This window comes from Parus major, chromosome 4 (assembly GCF_001522545.3).
Source record: "Parus major isolate Abel chromosome 4, Parus_major1.1, whole genome shotgun sequence".
In the NCBI taxonomy this organism is placed as follows: domain Eukaryota; kingdom Metazoa; phylum Chordata; class Aves; order Passeriformes; family Paridae; genus Parus; species Parus major.
In genome coordinates, this window is record NC_031771.1 from 54401701 (window position 1) to 54412191 (window position 10491).

The 10491-nt window shown below is 44.6% G+C and overlaps 1 protein-coding gene across 4 annotated transcripts in view; it reads right to left on the minus strand.

Moving 5' to 3' along the window:
- The window catches only part of CPEB2 (cytoplasmic polyadenylation element binding protein 2), a 50935-nt gene extending 40927 nt beyond the window's left edge, over nucleotides 1-10008 (minus strand). For 3 of the 4 annotated variants that reach the window (XM_015624943.3, XM_015624944.3, XM_015624942.3), the window contains exons 1-2: nucleotides 8095-9943; nucleotides 5185-5463 (exon numbers count right to left, since the gene is read on the minus strand). In XM_015624943.3, the coding sequence (XP_015480429.1) occupies nucleotides 5185-5463; nucleotides 8095-9282 (1467 nt within the window). In that variant the 5' untranslated portion in view covers nucleotides 9283-9943. The other variant, XM_015624946.3, reaches the window with a different exon arrangement.
- Nucleotides 10009-10491: the final 483 nt, after the last annotated feature.

Consider the following 10491-nt stretch of genomic DNA (forward strand, 5'->3'; position numbering starts at 1 on the left):
ACAAAGTGTTTATAAAGTTAGAATGACATAATCAGTCAACGTAACTAAATAAATTTAGCCTAAAATGCATCAAGAACAGGTCCTGTGGCAAAGACATACCCACTTCCCAGCTACAAAAACATTTAAAAATGAACAAAAAATCCCAGTACTGGAGTACTTCAATTCAAGAATATGTATTCATAGCCTGGAAAAGAAAACCAACACCAGACGATGGAGATGATTAAAGTCTTGGCAATCTTGACTTACAAGGCAAATCTAGGAAATCTGTATATTGATAGTTTCAATGAAATAACTAAAGGGACATTTAGACATTTGAAAGGGATGTTGTTATTTAAGCTTTGGGTTTCTCCCACCCCTGCCGTTTGGATGGCTGTTAGGTGAGAACACATCCATTTTAACTCAGAGAACAAGGTGAAATAAGCTACTCAACATATACATCACTGCTATACTACCACGGCTGTTAAATATTTTGTTCAATTTTCTTAACTCTGATTTTGTATTGCATTTATAGAATGAGCTGTACAACTGCAAATTTAAATAACAGGAGAAAAGTCTTACATCATACAAAGCCATAAAAACATTTGCATGGTACGACCTACAAACTTCCCACTAATTGATTACTTTGAATGGTTAATCTGTGCAGCTCCTAATAGTATTTATTCAAAGGTTGTGATCCTGAAGTTAAAAGCATGACCATGGACCGCTTTCCTCAATTAGAGATATACCCAGTAGGGCCCTCTAGCACAAATATCTGGTCGTGTGTGTTATTTTAATCAGTCCCAGGCAATCAATCCACTGCATTAAAAGCTCTGAAACTGTTCTGTTCCAGCATAGCCTCAGTAAAAATAAACTGGTAAAACCTGGCATATAGATCAGTGTTTGGACAATTATATTACTCTGAAGAGTAAGAAAACTTTGCAGCTAGATAATCTCAATGCCTTCAAATTTAACATCAGCTGGCAAACACTCAGCAATCTTGAAAAAATGGGCCACACATTTAGGAGTCTAAACATGGCATTAAGATTACAACTTCAACAACTTGCACTTCATCCAATATTCACTGGTATGTGTATTATCTAGATTAGACATTGAAAATGTTAAGCTGTATTAAATTTTACTAAAATTGTCACATTGAAAATTTGAAATTCTCCAAATGGAAGTGACTCTAAGGCAGAAGAACATGACAGCAGCTTAAATTAAATATCTAAAACTAACACCTGTGGTAACATGCAATCTTAAACCTCATTTTGTTTTCATGTAATTTTCTTTCTTTGAAAACTTGAGCACGTTTCAAAAAGGAGTAGAAAAAGAAAAATCTGCAATTGTGAAAGATGCTACTTTACCATACCAATCCCCAGCTATGAGCTATGTTTAAACACAGAAGAATGCTCAGCTTTTAGGACCATGAACATTACACACTGTTTGTCTGAACAAACAGGAAGGACAAATCAAGGTGAAAACCACCCAGACACACAGTGTATTTCCTTAATTCAGAAGAGATATAGAAATTAAATTCATGTTGATAGAATGCAGTGTTTATACTAGAATGAAAATAGCTCAACACTGATATGTAGTATTAAACATTTTTAACAAGTTTTAATAAGATTATTCACAAGATGGTAAAAACTAAGCTTGCAATTAAAACACAGCAGAAACTAATTATCAAAAAAAATAAAAGTTTAAAAATTTATAATAGTTAATTATTTTCTTTATAAATGGAGTGTAAATCAAAAAAGTGGATATATAAAACACTCATCTCCTGTCCTTGGGTTGTCCACAGATACGCCTGTAGCATATTTTTTGGGGAAAACACTTGCATAAAAGTTTAGAAATATATTTTCAACTTTGCACCCTATAATCAGGGCTTTCTTTTGTACTTTAGGTCAGGGAATACAAGAGAATATTCGTATTATCTGACTTCCTGAAATGCAATGTAAGTGCCTAAAGTGGAATCCCAGGGGCTGTGTAAGGTCAGTGGTGCCAGGTATGTTCTTCTAGAATTAGATTATCTAAATAAGGAACCTAGATTCTCTCTAAGGAGAGAGAAATAGGCCCCTCAATTAAATGCTTAAGTTGTATGGTGTCAATACTTGACAAGATTTCTAACAGTTCCTTTAATGATTCAAGTGCAAGGCAACAACCCTTACCTATATAAAGCACCTACCATGGTGGAAGCAGTATGGCTGAACTTAGACAAAATTACTTCTACCAGTTTTATGTCTATGAAAGAACTGTATTTGATGCTGTTTGTATTATCTTAAAATCCTGAGACAGGCAGAAAAGCTTCTAACAATGACACATGTAAGAAAAACTTAGCTATATGATTAATTTGCTCAGATTTAAATCAGAGTTCCCATGATGTTTATTTTTATTTAAAATCAAAAAATAACTGAACTTTTAAAAAATCTTGAGATGTCCTTCATAGCTTCTGTAAGCAAAATCAGCTTTGCTGCAGCTAACGTGGCCATCATAAATTCAACTTCATATGGGATATTTCAGTTTTAACTAAGAAGTACAGAAAATCAGCTTTAACTCCTACAAGCAATACTGCTAATTTTACTCATTTATCAGTAATGACATTGTCACTTGTATATTAGTTTAATGTCAAGAAATGTTTTTTTCCATCAGCACTGATGCTAGTTCTACTCTGGGGCCCACCCAGCAATGCAAACACTAAAGAATAAAGAAGTTTGATGGAAGGGCAAAGCTTCAAATTTGCATACAATTCCCCTGTGGTTTATCTTGTTTGCACGAGGTACATGTTTTTTCAGAAAATGGATGAGCAGCTGACATGCTGAATGCTATCTGGACTTTGCAAATATATATAGCATTTTAAAAAAAATGGTAGCTGAACATTAAATATCTGCACAAAGTCTCTGAGAGCACTGGCTTTTCTAAGCTGTTTTTAAATTGCTAATGTAGAGCTAGCTAAAGTTTGGGAGAGAGGTGCTTTGTCCCCTCCCCTACAATATCATTATTGCAGTTAGCCCAAAGAAAAAGGTATTTGCAAAACTGTGAATGATGCAGTATATATCCAACATGCATGCTAACATGTGTTTGCCCTGTGTAAGGTTGGAAGAGATAGGTAACTTCTACACACAGGAATGCTTTTGTGCTACACTTTCCAAACAGCACCAAGTTTAATTAGTACTATTTTAGAATTTTCTGGAATTGCTACTGTATCTTTAAGAATACTCAATCTAAATACCACAGCCTTTTATGGAAGGAGACAAGCACAGTACACATCAGCAAGATGCATGTTTGACAGCACTGCAATTGCCAACAAGTCCTGATGAAAAGAATCACAAGTTCCAAGCTCTATTTAAACTTTTTCATTATGACTTGCAAAATGTAACAGTCATCACAAGGAATTAATCATATAACAATAGTGTACTGACTGAAAAATAAGAACATGATTTCAGTGTAGCAAAGTAATTTGTGGAAACATATAGTGTTTCCACAATAGCAGTAGATAACATTGCAACCCTTCATAGAGGTTTATTTTTACTGTGTTCTGCAACTATGATTTTATACATGTCAGGGAGATTTTAAGCATAGACAGATGAACAGCATAAATATAGCCAAACGGGCTTATTTAATTGGTGAGTCTGGTGCTCACAGGTGTGACCAACAAATAAGAATGCCCAACTTCTCACTCTGACATTATCCCTTAAAAAAATCTCCCAACCCTTACACAGAAACATTAAGGTATTATAAAGTTAAATTGCAAGGATTTCTTTCCTAGTTTATTACACAGAAATTATTTGGACGATAGCCTAAATACATAAGACGGTTGTTTAGACATAAAATGAGTTCATCTGTGTTCAACAACTGCTATAGAAGCTTCTGAAAGTTCAAAGTATTGGTCATATGGACTGTTAAGGCATATTGGATGAGCAAATACATTTACAGCCTGTGCTTAGCAGCATATGAATTCCAGTGTGTATGTCACAGCAGTTTCATTGTATGATGGCATTAATATTTTTAAATCTGTTCCTTAGGCTAACATGTTAGGAACTGATTTCAGTATTTACTTTGTACTACTTTTGCTGCCCTGCACTGCAGAGCATTACCTATCTGTAATCTGTTTCCTTAACAGAACACAATTCCTGAAGAATACCACATTTTTCCCCACTATCTTCCTACCCACACAAAAGATTATTCAACTACGATATTCCAGCTAGCAAGGCTACAGGCTATGGAACCTGTCTTGGCAGTATGCACAGTAATTTTTCAGGTCCAAATGTATACACTTGAGCATAACTACGCCACGTCCAAATGTCAGATAAGCTTCTAAGTATCAGAGCGCACCTGGACAGAGTCAGGACATGGCCTCCTGTGCTAAATTCACCAGAAAAATGGTACAAAACCCCAGAACTCTAGTGGGAAATCTGGTCCCAAGGAGCACCCTTTTGCCACTACTTCAGCTACATAAGCATTAGACTGCCATTTATGCAAATACAACTCAAATGTGGTCACAATTGTCACAAATGAAAGGTCTCCACTATCAAGATGACTAAATTAATATAGATAAGAATGGGAAAAATAACATTTTAGCAAGAGATTACTGAGGCTGGAGTTAAATGACTTACTTAAAGTCATGTAAGATGTCACTGGCAAAATTCAGGAGGTGAATCCAAATCTTTAGTTCCAAGACACACAATAAACACTTCTAAATCACTGGACTTCCAGACAAAAAAAAACATAAAGGTGCTACAAAGTGGAAGGAAGAGATCTCGCTGACACACAAACATCAGCATAGAATACCAGTAAAAGATGAACATGACAAAGGCTTGGGAACCATCTACAAAAGTAAGAAAAATCTAAATAGAAGAGTGAACAAACAAAAAAATACCCCAAGGTTTAAAGTGATTTATAAGAATATAAGCACTACCATAGAGAGAAAATACCTGTGGGATTAAACATACTACGTTTTATTACTTCATCAATGCCTACAGCTTGTACATTTCTTGATTATCAATATTCCCATTCAACTGTGAGAATCATATATTGCTGAATACACTCAACATGTGGGGATAAATTGCAATTTAAAACTAAAGTAATACAGAAACACAATTTTCAAACCAAGTAGCAGGACTGCAACCACTGTTTAATTCTCATTTAAAATGAATGAAGCAAAAATGCTATGCAAGACTATGAACACAGCAGGTATACCATCCTTACCTGCAAAGGAAGGAGAGTATTACTGTTGGTGTCAGTTCGGAAAACATTATCTTCAATCCACGATTTTGGTGTCAGTGATGGAGTAGAGCGAGTAAATTTAGGAGGAGCTATGACATTACCAGAAAAGGGCTTCTTCAAAGGAGAGATCTGGTTCATAGTTCCTGGAATTCCCATGGTTCCAGTTCTACGATGGTCTCTGCCATGCATCCCTCCCCAGGATATATTTCCTGTGCTCCAGCCACTGCTCTGATTGCTCCATGGTGACTGCTTCAGGAGAGGCTAAAAAAGAAAGATTAACTTATATTATTTTGAAAAAACTTGAAATGCTTTTCTACTTAACAAAACCCAAACCCCAAAACAACCAACCACGAAGTAAGCAATACGCAAAGATTTCTATAAACCACTCTCTTCTGATAACATGTAAATTAGTTACTGAGGCAAGGAAGAAAACACAGCTTCATTAAGAAAAAAAAAAGTCATTCCTACTCCCCCATATGTCTCCCCAATAAATGCTGAGGTACTTGTGCAGGCAATTTTGATTATAATTTTCGTAACTGGTAGCATTTTTAAAGCTATGCAGGGTGGAAAACCAAGTTCCAGAAAAAACCTGAAACCAGTTTTTATCATATATTACTTGCTATTGTATGATGAGATCTCTGCAAAAGTAACAGAATAATTTCAAAGAAATTAATTAAAATTATTATTTAAATAGTATTTATAGTTCTACTAATGATTATTTTTGCTCAGTGAGTAGTAGTATTTCACTACAGTGAGTAGAAATTCAAAAATTAAAATTCCAACGGCAGATTTAATTCCCCCCAATCCAGTATTTTGAGTATCATTGTCTCAGTATTACCATATAAGAGCAAAAAGAGCACTGACTACTGTACAGGGAATCTGTTTGAAGGAGCTATCTTAACATTTCCACATTAAAATGCATTATTCTGAAGCCTCTGCTCAAATATTTCTGGAGTAATGAATGGAGTAATGAATCTGTGGGATTTTGCAGGGTGTGCTCTAGAATTTTTTTTATTGCTTTTTTTTTTTTTTTCTATCCAGATACGGTGTACCTTGCACCTACCTAAAAACACTTGTAAGTGCATTACATTCTCTAATATGTAAATGGAAGCAGTTTTTAGATAGAAGATTTTTAAGGGATTAAGTTTTTATAACTAAACTACAACTTCTGCTAAAAAGTGACCTACAGTGCTTGTCATATTACCAAGAGGTGGACCCACTGAGCATGACTGACAGTGAAGAACTGTATTTATCTTTAGTAGTCTCAAATCTGACTGTTCTTGGAAACGCTTTTCCTCAAACATAGAAATGGAGTGGGGGTGTGTGTGATGATTCTAAATTCAGTTCTGTGAAGTGAAAACACAGTACTTTTATCTCTAAGCTTAGCTGCAAGCAACCCTCAACCTGCAATTCTAATAACTTAAAAATTTAAAGCATGTCAATACATTATGTATCAGGTAAAAGACAACTTTCTGAAGACAGATAAAATTGTAACAACATCCCCACCCCCCGACAACAAACCAAAAAAACCACTAAAGCCATTCTTGGTCAAGTAATCAGGAAAACATCCTATTCTATATAATTATAGATAATTACGTTGTAAAACTTGAATACTTGCGTTGGAATTTTGGGAGAGGCGGGCACTCTATTGTGAAACAAACCTTTAGAGATAATGCCAAACGTTAACAAGCCTCTAATATTGCTAGCTATGCTGTCATGGCACTGTTTAAGTGTACCTACAACTTGTGAGAGAAAATTCCTGTACACCTCACTGTTGGAGAATTGCTTGGAATTTGTTTGAAGAAGGTTATTATAAATGTTAAGAACAACTAGCTCCTAATCATAATGCATCATACTCAGTTCTTTAACAGGCACACAATGTGAGATTCTAGTTCTGATACCAAGGAATCTCTACCGATTGAATCTGAGCAGATTTAATACCAGAATGAAAAAAAAAGAAAAAAAAAAAAAAAGATGGGGCCTATGTAATTTCAGCCTCTCATAAGTAAGCAAATTATTGGAACAAAATGAGCTAATAATGCAACAGCTGGTAATACCACTACGGATTTGCTTCTCACTGACTTCTTGTAATATTCTGTTCCAGCAAGAAACGCGAACTTCCATTTTAATACGACATCATTAAACCCCTCGATTAAAATCGGTCAGAAAACTACCGCAACTTGAAACACTGCGCTGTCCTCGAATACACGTTCAAGCAATGTCAGTCAAAAGCCCTGAAAAGGCAGTACGGTGTCAACTTTCGCATCTGACCCTCCCGTCGGCGACCTGTGCCGGTCCGACCGAGCCCGCCTGAGGGCCGGCCCGCGGCTGGGGAAGGGGCTGCGCAAGGGTGGGGGGGGGGCGGCGCCGGCCGGAGCTGTCAGACTCATTGTTCCGGGGACACCGCGCCCGCCGCGGGCGACTCGGGGGGACAAGGGGGGCGTTTTCACGGCGGAACTCCCAGACACCAACAGGAGCGGTTGAGCGCTTATTTTAAGGCCAAACCTTCTCGTCCCGAGTAAAACCCTGGCGTCCCTCGGGGCGCAACGGCGCACCGAGGAGGGCAAGAACTACTCCGGCACCTGCAACCCGGAACGGGCGGGGAGAATGGCCGGGCACGGGGCGGCTGCTGTCCACACACAGACCCCTCCGGCCGCCCGGCGCCGCACCGGGCGGGGGGCGCAGGTGCCCTCCCTCCCGCCGGGCCGGCCCCGCCCTGCCGCCGCCGCGGTCCCGCCGGGCTGTCACCGCCGCGCAGCCTCGCCCGGCGCCGGCGAGAACGAAGCTGCACGGCTCCCGCGGCCGGCCGACGGAGGGCAGCTGAGCCTCCTTCCCTTCCCCGCGTCCCCCTTTCCCGCCCCGGGGCTCCCTGCCACGGCCGCCGCCCGGTACCTGGTGGTGGTTGTAGGAGTTTCTCTGCTGTAGGAAGGCGGCGGCGGCGGCCGCCGCCTGGTGTTGATGCTGGAGCTGGGGGCTCACAGGGGATCTCCGGTTCTGCTGTTGCTGCTGCTGCTGCTGCTGAGGTAAATTCATCTGCGGCGGCGGCGGGGGGGCGGCGGCCGAGAAGGGGCTGCTGAAGGGCCCGGCGCAGGGGTTGTGAGGAGACACCGGCGAGAAGCTCTGGAAGAAAGCGGGGTTGATCGATGACGGGATCCCCGGGTAGAAGCTCGTCTCGGACTCTGGGCTCGGGGGTGGCATCGCGCTGATCTGCCCGCCGCCGCCGCCGCTGGAGACCGGAGGCTGCTGCGTCTGCTGCGGAGGCGGCGACGAGGTCTGCACCGACCAGGGGGTGCCGAAGCCGGGCAGCGGCGGAGGAGGAGGGGAAGCCGCCGAGGAGGAGCCGCCCCCGCTCTGGTGATGGGGGCTGGGGATCTCCGGGCTCTGCAGGCTGCTGAAGCCAGAGCCGAGCCCGCCGGGCAGGAGGTTCCCGGGGCTGCCCAGTAAGTGGCTGTTCGGGGGGGACTCCATGAGGGGCAGCTTGGCTCTCGCCTGCAGATGAGGAGACGAAGGCGGATTCACGCAGGAGGCGGCGGCCACCCCCACATTGGGGTCCGCGGACGGCGATCCCCCTGGGCAGGAAGGGGCGAGCCGCTCCGAACCCCCCCTGTCCGCGCCGCCCTGGTGCTCGGCGGGGCCGACTGGCCGGTGGTGCGAGTAATCTCCCGTCCGCGGCGGCTCCGGGGGCTGAGCGCTGAGGAGCTGGAGCTGCTGCTGTTGCCTGTGCTCCTGCTGCTGGTACTTGTCAGTGGGGTGGCTGAACTGCTGCTGCTGCTGAGGGGGGTGGTGATGATAGTCTGGGGGGTGGTGGTTATTCAGGGGGTGGCTGCTGCCGAGCTGGGCTGGGCTGCTGAGCTGCTGCTTAAACTCTTTCCTCTTCTGGCTCAGCTGAGGAGGCGGCGGCTGTGGTTGCTGCGCTTGCTGCTTGTTTAAATCCTGGTGGGGGCTGAGACAGGGTTTAAAGTCAGAGGAGGGGTGGCCGAGAGGGGGGTGTCCCGACGCGGGGCTGCTGCCCAGCCTCTCGCTGCCTGGCTGCTGCTGCTGCTGCTGCTGTGTCACCCCCAGGAGCAGCTCATCCTGCATGTTTTGATGATGCGCAGCAGCGACCGCTGAGGGGAAACAGGGAGGGCAGCGGCGACCAGGCGACCGGACGAACCGGCTACAGCGGGTGGCAAAGGGCAGGAGGAATGAGGCGAGGCGGCTGCGGCCGCTCCGGGGAGGGGAAGGACCCGGCGGTGGGCAGGGGCTGAGGTGGCCGACTGCGGGAGCTACCCTGACGCCGGCTCGGCGCAGAGGTGAACCTCCACCCCAGCACACTAGAGACAAAGATAATTAATCTTTGTGGCGAAGTGTTGGGGGGCGGGGGGGGATGGAAGAGTTTAAACACCCCGCCTATGGCAAACCACTATGTAAGTCCCAAAATAGCTTATTTAAAGAATAAAGCTCTCTTCTTTCCCATCAACGCCACTGTACTGCTTTAAAAATACCGTAGCTTTTTGATACAAGCCCATTTTTATCGGAGATTTCTTTTTTCTTTTCGTTTACTGGGACCCCCAGTAAGGTGGCCCTTCCCGCCTGCAGTCGCGCCCACAGGGATCCACTAGATCAGGAATTCTCCCGGACAGGTCAGTGTCCCCGGACAGAAACTCCTCCGTCCGACCCCCCAGCCGCCACACCGCAACGCAGGGGAACAGCGGGGCATTCCCGGGCCTGGCACTGGCGGAGAGGGAAGGCGGGGAGGCCGCCGGTACCTCCACAGGGCAAGCGACCCGGTCTCCTCAGCGAGGCTCCTGCCCCCGCCCCGCTGCCGGCTCGGAGCCGCCGCGGCGCCCTTAAGAGCGCCGGAACATCCGTCACAGTGACGTCACAGGCACCGCCCCAGCCCGACGTGCTCTGGTAATGAGACTGTGGGCCTGCCCCATCATGAATAATGGATCAGGCCGGGAGCCCGCCCCCCCGACCGACCGGGTGGGTGCTACCACTTCAGCCAGGGGAGGTGTCAGCCCTGTGGGCCGCTTGGGTAAGGAAGGCTCTCTCTCCGCTTCGACGACCTTTCTATCGTCAAGCGAAAAACACGTGAAATAAAGAGATTTGATTTCGTGTTGCAGCAGCGGCTGCGATCGGCTTTTATCCCAACAGACTGGGCAGGGGCAGCCGCGACGCCGGTTTGTCCTGCCGCCTGTGATCCCGTCAGGAGCTCACTCGGGCCGAGGGAGAGGGGGATCGCCCCGCCCCTTCGCCTCGCGCGCCGCTCATTTGCATTGACGCACGACCGCGCGCCTCGGGCGGGGC